This window comes from Taudactylus pleione, unplaced genomic scaffold (assembly GCF_031769625.1).
Source record: "Taudactylus pleione unplaced genomic scaffold, aTauple2 ptg000041l, whole genome shotgun sequence".
Classification (NCBI taxonomy): domain Eukaryota; kingdom Metazoa; phylum Chordata; class Amphibia; order Anura; family Myobatrachidae; genus Taudactylus; species Taudactylus pleione.
This window is the reverse complement of record NW_028284443.1, coordinates 80,264,830-80,282,788: the sequence shown is the minus strand read 5'-3', so window position 1 is coordinate 80,282,788 and position 17,959 is coordinate 80,264,830. Positions and strand designations below refer to the sequence as shown.

Here is a 17,959-nt window from a genome sequence, read left to right as displayed (position 1 = left end):
TTCCTTTAACATAAATCACCCAGGTTACTTGTAAGCATAGACATGGAGGAACTATTATGATAGAGACTCTTCACCAATTTTCCTGCACATCTCTATGTGGCGCAAAGGCAGTGACCATGAGGTTATCTGAATTACACCATTTATACGTTTTGATTGTGTCGCAACCATTATAATATATTATATGATGCAGTGAGCTGAAAGCTCATATTAAAATGGTATAAAACTGAGTGCTAAAATATATAAAAAAAAACAAAAACAATTGTTATTGATACAGGATTATACCTCTAGTGTTTATAATCAATAGCACCCTTGTTTCTTGATGTGTAATTCTCTATACACTATGCAGTGGTGTTTTGTGTATGCTAGTGACCATACATTCTTCACAAGTATTGTACTTATGTGTGTAATACCGTTTTTCTGCAGCCTACAGTCTGTCCGAACTACAGTAACAGCCCGATCTGACCTGCCCTACGCTATATAATTTGTATGTCTGTTTTCTTCCATAGGGACATTCTTGGCCTGCACCATGCTGTATTCAGCCTTGGGGGCTTTCAAAACAGGGATTGGGTTAGGAAATGCATTAATCCGCAGCATGGGGTCACTGTCTACTAAGATGGCAGAGTACAGAAAAATGTGGAAACCCAGCGAGCCCAAGGATTGGACTGTACAGTATCAAGAGAGATATATTCCTTTTCCTAAGAATCAGCTAGTGGAGCATTTGGTCCAGGTAAGTGTGACTAAGATGGGAAAAATGCATAAGATTGCAGTATAACAGTATGTTTGGGTTTTGTTTAGCAAACTGCTGGGTAATGAGTCTATTGTTTTAAAGTTTTTTGTTTTTTTCACATTTTAATATGAATTTGACTTAATTCTATACCTTCCCATTAATAGTACTTTGGAGGATCCAAGTACTTGGGCACAAAAAAGCAGCATGTGGATAACTTGTGAAACATGCATACAATACAGATTACATCCCTCCTCATGTGGATAACTTGTGAAACATGCATACAATACAGATTACATCCCACCTCACAACAATGCCCAGGTGGATAGTGTTCACCAAAAGGACAATGGGCCTGATTCAGATGAGGACGATATTGCACAGCCACGAGGAAGTGGCTGGTCAATACCGTCCAGCAAATATTTAAATGCTGCAGGAGGTGTCTACAGGATGCAGACACCTCCTGACAGCAATGGCTATCCGAGTGCCGTGTCCATAGACTCTGCATAAGCTTCAGCTTACTTAGGCTGGCAGCTTGTGAGGCCAGAAAATCTGCGTCCACCAAGGCAGACCCTGGCCTCAACGCCCCCCGGTTTCTGGGAATGCAGCCAAGGCATGCCCACCAACATGTTGCGGCTTATGGGATCTGCGAGCGAGAAACGCAGGACCCATTCTGCACATGCACAGAACGGGTCCTGCACATGTGCAGACCCTAAATAATCAAATTAGTAGGTAAAACATCGGGTTTCGTACTAATGTGAATCAGACCCAATGAACCCTAATATTCGCTGTATTCACCACCTGCTTAAAAATCCTCTGCAAACAACTTAAAATTGCCAAAGCATGCATTAGAGACCAACCCCCCCCAAAAAATTACAAATTTAAAATTGTAGGTTTTCAATCTTAAAAACTGTGCCGGTCCTGGCGAGACTGGTAACTCTGGGAGCCCTGTGCATATTATCACCGTATACGACTGAGGAGACAATGGCCCCCCAATAAATAACATGGGGAAAAGTTTTCTGACTATGGCCCATATTCAATTAGCCACGAAAAGTCAGAATCCGCAAAAAAGTATCGCCGATTGCGACTTTTTGCTTGTCGGAAAAGTATCGCTGTATTCAATTGCACCTGCTTTTTGCGCACGTGAAAACGCAATGCAATGTAATAGGCAAAAAAGATTTGCCTCTGAATAGGTGGAAAAAATAAGTGCAACATTTTTGTTTGGGGGTGCAAAGGTGGGGAAACCACACAGAGCACTTGGGCAGCCCCCCAAAGGACAACTGCATCAAAAAAAATCCTAAAACACTATTGGGAACACCTCAAAAAAGTACTTTAAATTTCGGGGCAAAAAAGTGCAAAGTGGGGGGGGGACAACTTCGCAAACTAACGAAATAAAGGTACTGGGGGGTGCCCTAAGAAGGGTTCAAGTGTTTTGGGGATTGCAGGTGGTTTTTTTTGGGTGTAAACTAACTTTATTTAAAAGTTCACTGTACAGACATTAAAACAAGCTAGCACCCATTTTCAGGTACCCCAAATTTGACAGGACTACTTATTTTCTCCAAAAAATACTGCTTTATGCTATTCTTCACCACTTGTGCAAATACGCAAATTAGCAGCAATTGTGCGAACTTATGTACCCCAAATAGTTGTATTAGGGCTAATCGGGTGCTACTGCATTGTTCCCCAATGTTTCTGCATATTTTTTGGGGGTACAGGCTGATTTCCCCGATTCTGAAACCACTTTTCGCTTGTTCTGACTTCGCGTGTCTCCGTTTTCGTGTCTTTTGAATAGGGCGAATCGCAGGTACGCGCGCGATAAGTTTCCGCGGCTAAAATACACAATGTTAGGTGAAAAGCCCGGCATTGTGAAACTTTATCGTGTACGCGAAACTAATTGAATACAGGCCTATATTGGAACATTAGGCCATATACAGTTTTTATAGTTGTGTTAAAGTTGATGACCAGTAGTTGGAAAAGAAAACTTTGGTCCCTAATGGAAGATTTATGTGTGATCGTTAATCCTAACTAATCTTTAAACCTACTGTATATGTGACTAACAAATGCATTAATGAACCCACATTTGTTTGTGTTAGCACTGCAGGCATCCGTGTGTCTGAGATTTTATATATGCACACTGACTACATTGGTTGAGGATATGAGGAGATGTGTTTTTATAATGATTTACTTGAGTGTGGTTCGTTAGGTCAACAGTTATCATATTGTCATGCATTAGGTTGACAGAATGGTCGCAATGTTGGAATGCAGCCAACATGCCAGTGACCACGTCGACATTCATATCTACACGGATGACCTGTCGTCATCATAGAATGTCAACCTAACCTCCCTGTTGGCCCAGTGGTCACTTACTTAGGTAGCTGCAGCGGCTTCCGGATCCCGGCATTCATGTGACCGACACAGACGTCTGCCGAGATGCAGTTTGGGTGAGTATTCTCTGCCTAACCCTAACTTCCTCCCCTTCCTCTGCAGCCTAACCCTAATTTCTCCCAAGTGCCTAATGCTCCCGGCAGTGCCTAAACCTAACCGTCAGTGTTCTGAGAATGTCAAAATTTCACATGGCATTCTGAGGATGTTGAACCATGTTGACATTATGAATGTCAACATGGGAACTGTCGGCAATGTGACTGGATCCCGATTTACTTATTGTTGGCAAAGAGGGTTTTCTGGACTGTGTCAGCTTTGTGTAACTTAAGCCGGGTACACACGGAACGATATGCCCCATGAGCAATATCTTGATCCCTCACCTGCCCCTTATGTAAAGTCGCCTGTAGTTGTGCCTAATATGCAGTACCCCTTGTAGTAGTGCCTCTTAGGTAGTGCCCACATTAGTAGAGTAGCCCCCACAGCGAGCTGCCGGTAGATCGCGATCGACGTTTTGGCCAGGCCTGGGAAAAAAAGCAACTGACAGCAGCTTCCCTCCGTCGCAGCACCTGATGCCGTGGCGCACAGTTTGGGAACCACGGGCTTAAGATATCTAAGATTTCTGTTTATAGGAAATCTAAGTACAGCTGTTCTTCAGGCAGAGAGAAAGCTGACTTGGGCCTGATTCAGTAGTGTACGCACTGCAATTACGGACACACAGAGGAAGCCATTGCAGAGTGAGCGACAGGCTGCGAGCGTTTGGGGGTGATGACGGAGGAGTGGTCGGAAAAACTTGGGCGTGCATAAATTATCCACTGCGTTTGCATAAATTATCCACTGCGTGCAAAGAGACTTGCAGTGTCTTCGGCAGGTCAGACCTGATATAAATGCTGTGTGAGTGGTCGATGTGTGTCGATGGTATCGATGTTTACGCAGATAAGCGACGTCGTACACATGTAAGAAGGTAACAGTGAGCGTCTTTATGTAGCGGTGCTTTTACAAGCATTAGCATATTTTCACTGCTGCATTTCGTGCAAATTTGCAGCTGCAAAAGCAATAGCGATCCTTACTGAATCAGGCCCTTTTTTTGTAACCTAGCTATGTTTACCTGAGGGTTCACTGGTCTTCTTATTCCTAAATCAAATGTGTTCTAACAGGAAATCTCCCAACACTAATGGGGAAGCTGCATTTATAGTCATTCTGGGTACAGATATTGAACTCTGGTAGGAAATCTATTAATGAACAGTGACCTTTTTGTTACTTTCTGAAATAGACAGTTGCTGATTGCTGTTTCTCTTGAGGGAAAACCCTCTGAGACGGGACTGTAAAATATGGCCAGAAGCAGTTGTCAGATTTGCCCATTACTGCTGTACTCATTAATTGATAGAAATATCCTGCCTTACAGCAAATCATTCTTCCTCATGTGCAGGTTAAAGGCCAGATGAAACTGGCTCTGCGCTCTATCTGAGGACGTTTTTTTAATATATATATATATATATATATATATATATATATATATATAATTATTTTAGATACATTTGTGTGACTTTCCGTTCTTTAATGACTGTTGCTGGTTCTTTTTGGTATAATAGACATAGTTGTTTTTTTGTAAAGCCTTCACCTATTCTGTGTTACTTTTTGACTCCTCACAAATGAAACGACAATCGTTAAAAAATAATGGCCCTCATTCAGAGCCGTACGCTCTGAGCAGAGCGCACGCTCTGCATGAGGGCCGGGCTCCATTTTCATGGAGCGTCCTCCTGGACGCTCGTATAGCTGTGGGTCACCACCCACAGGCTATACGAGCGTGCATTTTGATGGCCGCGATGGTCGAGACCATCGCGACCATCGAAATTGCGAGCCGGAGCCTGCGGTTGAGGTTTTCAACCGCAAGCTCCGGAGTGATTTTGGCTCTATCAGAGCCAAAATCACTCCCACTGACATCACTAGTGATGTCAGTGGGCCGGCTTCTGACGGGAGGCGTTCCCGTGGGAACGCCCCCGTCAGGGAGGCACGCCCCCGGCACGCCCACCAAAGGGGGCGTGCTGTCAATCAACATTGACAGCACGCCCCCTTTGATCGGACACAACGAGCGAAGGAAAGTCCTTCGCTCGTCGTGTCTGGCGCATGCGCACGACGGAGCTCCCTCCGTCGTGCGCATGCTCAGTGCAGACCATCGACCCACTTGCGAGCGGACAGCCGCTCGCGAGTGGGTCTGAATCAGGCCCAATATATTTAAAAATGGAAGCAAACATTTTTGGTATTCTAATTATAATTATGCGTTGCCATATTAATTTATTATTAAATTACAAGTACCGTTGTAGGACAATATTACTTGAAGCATTTCCACTACTCAGTATGTCAATAACTAACAATGACTGTCATAGCACCAAAACAAACTAAGCTGGCCACATTGTGGCCTTCATTCAGAGGCAGCCGTACGGTCTACGACCGCACGGCCGCCTCGATGTTTGTCAAGTGCGCATGCGCACGAGGGAGCCGGCTCCTTCGTGCGCATGCATTTAGACCCGCTACGACCGACAGCGCCGGTCGTAGTGGATCTCTTTCCAAAGGGGGCGAGCTGTCAATGTTGATTGATAGCTCACCCCATTTGGAAGGCGGGCCGGGGGGTGGAAGCCCAAACAGAGGCGTTCCCATGGGAACGCCTACCGTTTGGGGGAGGCCGACATCACTAGTGATGTCAGTGGAGAGCTTCCGGCTCTGACAGAGCCAGAAGCTCTCCGGGGCTTACGACAAGTGAGACCCTACCCTAGGGTCTCGTCGTAAGCTCCGATGGTCGTGATGGTCTCTGACCATCGCGACCATCACCCTAGCGGTCGTTAGAGCTGTGGGTGTAAACCCACAGCCTAATGACCAAAACAGAGGCGGGCGGTCAGGATGCAAGCGGCCGCCCAGTTTCTGAGCGACCGCTTGCATCCTCCGACCGCCTCTGAATGAGGCCCTGTATTATATGAAGTGTATTGTTTCTTTATCAAGAAAACTATATATCCTGTACCTATTGAATGGGCAAACAGACCGTATCAAAGTCACTTTAGGGGAGAAGGAGACAAAAGACAAGGGGAGAAGAAGAGTGTAGAGGCCCTTATCTGAGAGCATATATTAAACAAGGATGGGTTTAAGAGTTAGAGGGTAAACTGGGGAATGAGAAAAGGTGGCTAGCAGGATGGAGTGTGAGGGGAGATGAGGTGGGCTGGTAGGTGTAAAGGTGTGTTTTAAGTGAACATTTAAAGCTAGGGAAACTGAAAAAGAGTTTGATGTGGTGAGGGAGTGTGTACCAGAGGAGGGGGGCACTACGTTGACTTGTGATATCTTGGAAGGTGGCATTTTAGGGAGTGACCAGATTAGAGTTTGAACAACTGGATTCTTAAGAGGAAAGGGAGCCAGTGGGGGAGGTTTTGGGGGGTTTACACACAACAGATTGTTATTTTTCTATTCTTTTGAAATATAACTAAAGCTAATGTTACTATTTCTATTGCATATAATGCAGTATTATGCAATTGCCATGGCAAACATAGGTACCACCTCTCTTCTCACTATGCATCCCTGCCCGAACTTCCCTGCCCCATCTGCTGCAGTCATGTGACCACCAACAAGCTATAACCTTGACTGACTCAATTTCAGAGATTAGGTAATATTGTACTGGAAAGAAGCAGAAACCAAGGGTTCCTTGTGCAGTGGCAGCCATAGCTGTCTTTCCTACAAGAGTTTCAAATGGTAAACTCAGTTATGAATTGTCTTCCTGGATAAAGAAAAGGATATTACTATTTTGATATCTCTACAATGTATTTAATAAATGTTGCAAACTTTTTTTTAAAACAAAATATTTTATTGGAAAACATTATAAGTTTGCATAAAGAAAAACAGATAAACAAAACATTGCCTTGAATATGTGATAAATTAGAACACATTCAAACTATATACTTACACAGAAATAAGTAAATAATACCAATAAACACATCTCAGTATTTAATAAATTAGCCAAAGTCAACACAAATAATACCGATCGTTTACTAAGCATTATTAACCATAACATCTCAATAATTTTGTATTTTATAACACAAAAGAGAAATAGAAAGGAAAAGGAAAAAAGAAAAGAGGAGAAGGAAAAAAAAAAAAAAAAAAAAAAAAGGGGGTTTCAGAGGGGAAAGAAGGGAGGGAGTTTTAAGGTAAAGTATTCAACGGACTCCAGGAGCAGGACGAGTCTGAGAGTGAAACCATGGTAACCAAATCAGATGATATTTTGTTACCGAATTATTTTGTAAACTGGAAATATATTCCATTGATGCAATGTAGTTAATTTTAGCTATAAGAGCCTCTTTTGAGGGTGGGCGGTGGTCTTTCCAGTGTTTGGCTATAAGGGTTTTAGCTGCATTACATATATGTGTAATCAGTTTATCCTGGTTTTTAGATACACCAACAAGTGATGCATTCAATAAAGCTGATAATGGATCTAAAGTAAATCCCGTACCAAGAGTCTGATTAATCAATTGGCGAACATGGGACCAAAAAAGGCGGATAGAGGGACAAGACCACCAAATGTGGAAAAATGACCCCTCTTGACCACAAAGTCTCCCAACACATTTTGGATGTAGCAGGAAATATGGAATGGAGTTTAGTAGGTACTAAGTACCAACGGGTATATACTTTATAGCAAGTTTCGCGTATGGATACACTAATAGAAGCTTTGGCGGTACGTAATCTAATTTCTTCCCATTGATCCTCATCTATATTTGTAGCTAAGTCAGATTCCCACAGCAATTCGTGCGGTTCGCGTGGAGGATAATCGGGGGCCAAAATTGAATTGTAAATTATTGAGATATTCCCTCTTCTTCCAATTGAATATAAACACAAACGTTCAAATGAGGTAGGGTTGCGCAGCGAAGAAGATTTAGATTGGGAGCAGATAAAACTAATAATTTGAAAATATTGGAAGAAGCAAGAGGAAGGGAGGTTAAAGCGATCTTGGAAGTTCTGGAATGAGGAGGGAGCAAAATCGCCTTTGATATGAATAAATCTTTCTATACCTCGAGCCTGCCATGGAGCTGCCATTTTTCTATCACATCCTGAGGGGAATTGAGGATGATCCCATATTGGGGTGAGTGGGGACGGATAGGGAGAAAGATCATAGGTGGCGCGTACTTTGTCCCATAGTTGGAGAGAAAATTTGATAGTAGGGATTGAGTACACTGACGCCGGCCTACAATTTTTAGGAAGCCAAACCAACGTATTAAGCGTACCACATTGTGTTAAGGAGTTCTCAATATCAACCCACTTTTTAACTCCTGGGTCAGAATGCCATGACAGGATGTGATTAAGATGACATGCCTCATAGTAAGACTGTAAAATAGGGAGTCCCAAGCCCCCCGTGATTGTACTTTTGCTAAGAATTGATCTCTTGATACGTGGTCTACTACCCGCCCATACAAATCTGTTACAGTGTTTTTGTAAAGAAATGAGGGTTGCGCGGGGTACCGAAATTGGAAGAGTCTGGAAAAGGTATAATAAACGGGGGAGAAGGTTCATTTTGAGAGCGTTTATTCTACCAAACCACGAAATATACATCCGGTCCCAGATCTGAAGTTCCTGAATCAAATTATTAATCAGAGGGACAAAATTAGCCTGATACAGAGAAGAATAGTTTTTAGTGATGAATATCCCAAGATATTTTATAGCGGATGGCCTCCAAAGAAAAGGAAACGAAGAGGTTAACGTGGCCTGCATTTGCGGAGAGACATATAATGCCAAAGCTTCCGATTTAGAATGATTAATTTTGTATCCCGAAAAAGAACCGTAAATGGAGAGCTCCTTTTGAAGGTTAGGAAGGGATATTAATGGATTTGAAAGAGTCAGGAGAACATCGTCTGCGAAAAGGGATATTTTATAATGGTTTTGACCCACTGTGATGCCCTGTATATCAGTATTAGCTCGAATACGGGCTGCTAGTGGTTCGATGCATAGGGCAAATATAAGGGGTGATAATGGGCAGCCTTGTCGTGTGCCGTTATTGAGGGTGAATCGGGGGGAACAGATCCCATTCGTCAAAACCATAGAAGAGGGACAGGAATAGAGGGCTTTAATAGCCGTGATAAAATGGCCTCTGAATCCAAATGAGGAGAGGGTAGAGAATAAGAAGGGCCATGAAATGCGATCAAACGCCTTCTCAGCGTCGAGTGCTAGGACTATAGAAGGTGTTTTGGAGGTATTAATATGGTGGATCAAATTGATAGTGCATCTTGTATTATCTGAGGCCTGACGTCCCGGCATAAAGCCTACTTGATCAGTGTCGATTAAAGATGTTAACACAGAATTTAATCTACTAGCAAGTACCTTGGCAAATAATTTAAGATCAGTGTTTATTAAAGAGATGGGCCTATAATTGGTACAAAGGGAAGGGTCTTTACCGGGCTTGGGGATAACTATAATACGAGAAGCCAAAGAATCAGTGTGGAACGGGGTACCATTCATGACCCCATTAAATAGTTTAACCATATATGGTAAATGTTGCAAACTTTTAAAGACCTACATACTATGGGGCATATCCAAGTAGCCACGTTAAGGCGGCTGCAAGTTATTTCCTATTCAAATAGCCACACAAATTTAACCAGGGTAAATTTCAATAGGATTTAATGCAGTTTTTTTTTTTTTGCGGCCCCTGAGCTAATAAAACTTTGGGAAAATAGCTATTTTAAGGTAAAATGTTGGGACTTGTTTCAGAACCCATGGGGAACACACACACCCCTAATGATTAATTAGGCACTTATACATTTTTAATTAGCTTTATTTGGCCAATAGTTACAAGTAATTTTATTGGGTGATATTTTGCAAAATGCAGAATAAATGTGGGACAGGTATTTGGTATTTATTGATGGGAGGGTTGTGTTTAAAACTGTAGGTGGGAGTTATAGGTGTTTTTTAACAAACTTAAAAATCTGTTAAAATTACACAAAAATTAACTTATAGCTATTTTTATGCACTACAAATTATTCTAGAACAATAATTTGCAGAAAAACACTTGCTTTCTATGATATTTAAACTGTTATTTAAAAAATGCAAAAATTAGCCATTTGATACATTTTAACAGGCTATGAAAATATTTTTACTTATTGTTCACTTTTTGCTACTAATAGATATCTTTACTGTTTGGCAATATGTATTTGCTAAATTTTAGGGTGAAGGCTTGTTTCCCATTTTTCTGTACACTTAAGGTGCCTACACACTTGGCGATTTTTTACACGATCTGGCCGATTCCAATGTATTGGAACGACAGATCGTGTAAAAAATGCCCAAATCGTGAGCTCACGATCACAATGCGATGCGTGTCCCCGCTGGTCATACATCGCATCTTCAGATCTGCCGTGCTGTAGGGCAGATTTGCCAATCTGGGACACAATGTACTGGATGCACGATAGATCTTAAGTCAGATTGGAGATTTTTTACTCCAAATTGTGTGTAGGACTGCCGGGGAGCCAACGGGGGAGAGTTCAAGGGAAATCGTACATCGTGAGCACATCGCCAAGTGTGTAGGCACCTTTAACACAGCTATTAACAGACGGAATTGCCGCACACGTGCTTTTTCTAATTGAATTGCACAGGAATCGGGAGTGCGCAAATCTGCGCTAATTGAAAATTAGGCGCATTAATTACAACAGCGGTAAAAACTATTTTTTTTACGTATCTAATTGAATATGCCTCTATATATGGGACTGCCTGTATTTAGTTATAAATTACACTATAGTTCAACACAGAGACCTAGATCATTCTCGGAAAATGTGTAAAAGGCTTGAAATTAATGTTAGTTCAGGTGCATCTTAAACACGTTTTCCATATGATTTGCCATCTATTGTACATGTCAAGTGTGTTATTGCATGAGAAATGGCTCATGAAGCATTCTATAATTAAACTTCATGTTAAACACAGCGTTAGAATGAATGGTTCCTTACAGGTTTGTTCTAATGATTACATTCTGAAATAATTCTTTTGTGGTTTTCATACTGGTAAAAAATATATTTACAGCAAATAAACGTGAAAGAGCCTAAATGTATATTATATTTTTTTTCTTAGTTTGGTATAGATTACTAATATCAACCTGATGGTGTCTCTTTATCCATAATTCTTCCTAGTTCCGTTATTTGATTGCACATATTTTTATATAGTATTGGACGGTATTGGTGACATGTATTATTTTGCTGTCAGGGATGACACTCTGCTTTACCTTCTAGGATTTTCACTCTTTTAATGGGTTTGAGAAGCAGTCCTTCCTTTCCTTTGTAAAACAGCTGGATGTCTCACTTCTTCAGCCTTACCACTCTGTCCTTGAGAAGCTTCAAGTAAGTAACCTCAATATATATCTCAATGGATCCACAGACAGGAAGGTTAGGGAGAGAATGGACATTTTTGTAATAAAGACAATATTAAAGGTTGAGCATGAGTTTCTCTTTTTTCCTCTGTAGGTGGCTATTTTGGGATAACACTACTGTAAAAAATGTTTGGTAAATAAATGTCACAGCAAAATAATTGTTAAATTTAAACACATTAATTGTATATTCTAATGGTAAATTAGCAAATCATCTTGTAAACGTTTTAAATGTTGATCTAGCTCTAATTGGGGCTATTTATGAAAGTGAGATAACCTCTTTATCCAGGGACAATGGGTGTTTTCGACAAAGTTTGTGCTTCTCAAACACAATTCGGTGGTATATCATAATTGTTATTAGAATTTCTCCTCTATTTTTTGTCTGAGTACATAAACAAGAACAAAGATAATTTAATTAAGCATTTAACTCAACACTTTTTCGAAATTTGTTAGGACATTACAATTTACTTGATGGAAATATTGATGGACTGAAATGTTGTGGATTTTCACTCTGAAGTGGTATAAGTGCCAGTGCTGGCAGCTGTTTATTTATAGTAGTTGAGGTCAGACGGTCCTTTTGGTGGAAGCAGGTCTGCATTACATTATAGCACTTTGGGTGTTTTTAGTTGTCTTCCAAACAACATTTTTAGTTGATACCAACTAGGAGAACTGTGGTGCTCTCCTCAATTACATAGAACGTCCCACTTCTTAAACAGGATGCGGTCATACTACAGACAGTCGGGATGCCAGCGCTTAGAATACCGGCGCTGGAGTCCAGACACCTATCAGATTTCTGATGGTAATACTGGGGTTAGGGGTTAGGCACTAGAGGGAGGGTTAGGGCTAGGCACTAAGGGGTGGAGGGTTAGGTTTAGGGTGCGGTGGAGGGGAGATTAGGTTTAGGCACTAGAGGGTGAGGTTAGGGAGAAGGGGAGGTTTAGAATATTGACTGACAGATGTTAGTATGCTAACCCTGACGGGATGTCCGCATCGGGATTCTGATCGCCATGATCCCGACCGCCAGCATGCCGTACCCATCCCTTCTTAAACAGTTATAAGTACTTTAAAACAGGCACTCATTGGACAAAGTCGTGGTTCTGTGCAATTTAGTGTCTGCATTAGAAGGTGGTGTAGCACAATTTACATCTTTAAAGCTGGGTACACACTAAACGATGTATTCGGCAGCATGGCATCGCTTCCGATATCCGCAGATTGAGCTGCATGTACAGACGACTGGGGATATCGTTAACGACCCACGGGAGCGTGCGTTGTTCACGATCTAGTGCGTACACACCAGATGATGTGGACGATATATCGTACGATCCGGCCAGTATCGGCCGGATTGTACGATATATCGTTTAGGTTGTACCGACCTTCACTGTTCACACAAGTAGATGATTCTGTGCAGCAACAACAGTGTTGAGTTCTCTTGGAAATTGATCTCTGTGTTCATACAAGCAATGATAAATACACAGTTAATAGCTCCCCAAACATTATATACATATCTTTGTTCCCTCTCTCTTAGTTGTACAGTGACAGGTGCCCATAGCAACCAATCACATTTCATTTCAGTGCTTTGTTCCGGTAGGTAACGCCACCTGCATGCGCAGAAGGACGCCGGAGAGACTTGTGGGTGTTAGACCCGGAAGTCTCTCTGTCAGGACAGCTCTTATTGGGAGAGCTGTCCTTTGCGATGTAAATGGCATTCCTAGGTACATACCGCGGTAGCACGGTATGTACCCGAACAGAGGCGGGATGTATCACTTCACTTCAGAGGTGGGATGTACCGCATTGCGTAAGCGATACTTTGTGCATCTGCCCATATATAATCTTGTTGCTATGGACAACAGCTTCGCTTGTTCGTTTTAGTTTTGCTAAATCTTCTTCTAGGTAAGATATGTTCAATGTGAAAATGTAACTTGCCTTACTGGTGTCTTAACAACGCCACTGGTTTCAAATAAGCATGAATAGAGCCCGTCCAGTATTTACAGATGTGCCATCATGCACCTAGCCTCTATACACCATGCAACAAGTGATGCCTGGCGGGACTGAGCTGCGGTGTAGTGTCTTTTTCACTCATTTGTGCTTCTTGGTTGCAATGCGACACTTGTATATCTGTGTGTGACTGAGTCCGAATCTGTATACAAAGCACAACGAAGTTTGGCTTGAAAGAAAGCTGTGGCCGCTGCATCGTAGCACTCCATGTGCAGATTTAGTCTCAGTCGCACACATATGTACAAGTGTCGCACATCAAATTAATTTGCGCAGTCTCGTGAAGCTGTTTTGTCAGATGCGACTGAGGGATCTATTTACTAAGCCTTGTATGGAAATAAAGTACCAGCCAATCAGCTCCCAACTGCCATGTCACAGGCTGTGTTTGAAAAATGACAGGAGCTGGTGGTTGGTACTTTATCTCCGTCCACATTATTTCCATCCAAGACTTAGTAAATAGACCCCCTAAGAGCACAAACAACGCAAAAAAGAAACTTGGCGCTAACCGAGTCGCACGAGACATGGTGCGCCAAGAAGGGATGTTTAGTGCGACTGCAGCAATAGTGTATGCAATGTATAAATTTGAAATTTATAAATGTTTTAATATAAAATATTTGCTTTGCTTATTGGAAACAAAAGTGGATCCCAGAGTTTACACACTTGTCATACAGTATGCTTTGTCCCGCTAAGGTCCTGTATGATCCCATCAACCCAGACCGTGATGCCATGCTGGAAACCACCAGCCTGACAGATGCTGAGAAATTATCCAGGGAGAAGGCAGTCTTGAAACATTTGCAGCAGATTCTTGATCAAGCCAATTACAACATTTTGTCGGAGGATGCTTTGGCCTATGCTCTAATAGTACATCACCCACAGGATGGAGTGCAGGTACTGGGTACACATGCCCTCTTTCCTCTGGTTTATATTCAGCGAGCTGTACAAATGCACTGTTTGCCTATATACAGTGAGAGGAATCCATACTAGTGACAGCACCATTTAGGAACCGGTGGTAACCTCATGAATTTTGAATGCACACTTTCTTCTTCAGGGTCCACAGGGTTGACCTTGTGGTATAGGTTGGGAACCAAATCCAGGCACCACGCAGTTAAACCTTTCAGCTCCCAAGATGCACTAGGTCCACTCTCCCTTAATCCCGCCCCCAAGCCAGAGGCAGCTCAGTTTAAGTTGGTGCCCGGCCACAGTCGGGTCACCGTTAACGCAGGGGGCTGATTAGCAGTTTTTAATACGTATGAGTTTCTTTTTAATTGATTTTTAAACTCTTCAGAGCGGCAGCGTCGGACAGTCCATTGGATGTCCAAGCTGCCGCTCCTCCACCCCGCCGGCGCCGCAACGCCAGTACAGATCTGGGTATCTCTGCGAGACCCCAGAGTCTGTGCTGGCCGGGCTCTGCGGGCTCCCAGGACTGCTGCCGGAATGACGGGGACAGGTAAGGTCGCGGGTCACCGCTTGCGGTGATCCGCGTATTTATGCAGTCCGTTGCCTCCGGTCTCTGGGGACAGACCGGAGGTGCTGGCAGTGGCGGCGGGCCCCCCCATACCCTGCGTGTCCGCTAGACGACCAGGGACTTAAAACTTAAAGTTCGGCAGCGGGAGCCGGCGTCCCGGGGGTTAATAGCCGGCCAGAGGAGGCAGCCTTCACTGTTAAAGCGGCTCCTCGCCTCAGCTCAGCGCGCCTTGCCAGTCTATGGTCTGGTTTTGCTGAGCTGCTTCCTCCTTGGGCCATGCTTCTTCTGAGATCTCCGATGGCCATTTTATTACTGTCGTGCATCGCAGATCTCCTTGGATGGCAGTTAGTCCAGTCCCCCTGCGTACCTCACCTATTGGGTGAGTGTACACAGCGCTATAGCCTTCCCAGACACTGAATCTGGGCAGTTGATTGTAGTGCCATTTGCAGTATATTATATGTAATGTTTATATATTTCTGCATTGTATGTGACTTATGATAGCGCTGACTGTCTGTGCTTTTTCTCTCACCTGTCAGTGTATATCTAACCGTTTTGTTTACAATCTCCCCTAATACAGGTGTACAGACCTCACATATATATACTTGTCAATGTTTGTGAGGTCGGTCATATTTCAGATGAAACTCTGTGTTGCATACGCTGATAGTGGGTCCCTGCAGCTAATCCTAGCACTAGTCAGGACCAGTATAGCGCTGCTTAATATTTCCACAATGATTGTTAGTCATATATGTCTGACTAGGAGATGGAGCAGAATACTGCACCCATTTTTTGCTATCCTGCAAGTCATGTGCTGCAGGTGTGAGTAAGGAGGATTTGACTCAGGAAGGGTTATTTATAAGGTGCCATCATGCACCGAGCCCCTTAAAGGAAACCCCTTGGGCGTTTTTTTTCTCAAGATGCTGGCCTCCGTTGCGGATCACCTGGCGGCCCCCATAGTTATAACCCACTTGGGGTTACCTCAACCTGCTACCCTTCCCTCTCAGGGTATCTCACAGTTCTTGCAGTTTACCCCTGTGACACAGACTGTCACACCCTACCAGGGTTTTTCACAGTACATGCAATTCCCTCAGGTACCACAACATTCTGTCATGTCCCTTGCAGGGATTACCACAACGGCCACCCTGGGTAGTTGTCGTTTCTAGGAAACCCTAGAAGGCGTAATAAACGCCCTGTGGTGTCTCCTCAGTCTGCACTGCTGTCTAACACAGACCGTCAGCCTAGGGAGAAATGGATAATGTATCTGACTCCTATGCCTTTCACATGAGGGGGAGCCTAAATCAAGTATTAATATCCTTGCTTTGGTGCTGACGGTCAGGTCCATCCTGGTATAGAGGATGTTGAACCTTAGTTTAAGCTTTAAAGTGTCTTCGGCTGTTTTCCCCCCTGGGACCAGCAGGTGGGCCACATGGCGGAGGTCTGGCAATAGCCAGATAAGAGGTATCACAAAAGCGTTTGGCCTCATGTAACCAATTCCCTGAGGGTCATTGCAAGTAATAGGAATCACCTCCTGCGGTGGGTTCTTATGTTACTCGTTTGATTAAGATCGCTACTACGCCTCCCTTCTCTGCCCTGATGGATTCTACAAATAAGTAGGTGGTAGCTTTGCCTGAAATCAATATACTCGCTTTCAGGAGCTGTTGCCCGTCCAACCATGGCTATGGCATGGGTGGCTAATGCTATTGAGAGCTGGGCTGATGCATTTGTAGACCTTTTTCCTTCAAAAGTTTCTGGGTATCAGATGTCTTTTGATGCCCACATTCAAGTTGCAGTTTCCTATGTTGGAGTAACAACATTGGATGCCAGTCTCCTAACCTCCAGGGTTTCGGCCGCGACTGTATCTGCCTGCCATACACTATGGCTGCGCTCCTGGAAGGCAGAGGTGGACTCCAAGATAGGCCTTAAAATGGATTAAACTATAATGGGGAGATCTTGTTTGGTCCTGACCTTGACAAGATTGTAGCAACATTGGCAGTATAACAAACAACATTTCCGTCTTCAGCTATTTCCACTACAAGGCCTCGGACTACGTCTGTTAAGTCCTTTTGTCCTCAAGGAAAGCCTAAAGGCCAGTCCTTTCCTAGGTTGTTGGCCTCCACAAGGGCCGCCATACCCGTAACCAAGCAGACCTGGGAACTCCAGACGCCCTGCTTCTAAGTCTGAGGATAAACCTTCAGCCTGACGAGACAGGCCTTCATCTGGGGGATCCCAGAGTGAGATACTGACTTTTTCAGTTCGCCCAGTGCTGGTGTCAAGTCACCACGGATGCTTGGGTAAGAGACTGGGTCTCTCACGGGTACGCTCTCCCACATGTTTTGCTATACAGGCCCTTCTTCAGACCCGAACAAGTTAGAGAGCTATACAGTCCTTGAGGTAAGCAGGGGTAATTATGCCAGCCCCACTATCTCAGCGAGGGGCTGGTTATTCTACTTTCTTTCTGGTTCAGAGGTCGAGAGGTCCTCTTTGGCCTATCCTCTATCTCAAATCCCTGAACCAATTCCTAAAGGTGCCTAGGTTCAGGAGGGAACCCCTACACTCCATCATACGAGCTATGAAACCTGGGGACTTTATGGTATCGCTGGATATTCAGGACGCCTACCTACAGGTACCTATAGAGCCCTCTCATCAGCGTTATCTCAGGTTTGCTGTGCCACAGCAACACTTCCAATTTTCAGACTCTGCCCTTTGGACTGTCCACAGCCCCACCGTGGTTTACCAGATTTATGGCTTGTATGACAACCCACCTGTTCAGGGTATCCGACTGCTCCTGTATCTGGACGGCCTCCTGCTCTTAGCAGGATCACCAAGGTACTTCAAAGCCATTTCCAGTTAAGCATTGCTTTCCTTCACAAGCATGAATGGTTAATCAACTGGGGAAAAAGTCCTCCTTGAATCCCTCACAGGGTATGATTCATCTGGGAGCCCTGCTGGTTTCTCGGAATCAGAGAATCCTTCTGACGTCAGACAAGATCTCCACTCTTCAACTACGAGTGCGCAGATGTCTCCACAGTCG

At 43.6% G+C, this 17,959-nt stretch overlaps 1 protein-coding gene across 3 annotated transcripts in view; it reads left to right on the top strand.

Annotated features, from left to right (window-relative positions):
• The window catches only part of TMEM143 (transmembrane protein 143), a 36,291-nt gene that overhangs the window by 4,353 nt on the left and 13,979 nt on the right, over nucleotides 1-17,959 (top strand). For all 3 annotated transcript variants that reach the window (XM_088459533.1, XM_088459542.1, XM_088459526.1), the window contains exons 2-4: nucleotides 507-727; nucleotides 11,341-11,448; nucleotides 14,157-14,354. In XM_088459533.1, coding sequence (XP_088315659.1) covers nucleotides 527-727; nucleotides 11,341-11,448; nucleotides 14,157-14,354 — 507 coding nt within the window. In that variant the 5' untranslated portion in view covers nucleotides 507-526. The remainder of the gene's footprint in view (nucleotides 1-506; nucleotides 728-11,340; nucleotides 11,449-14,156; nucleotides 14,355-17,959) is intronic.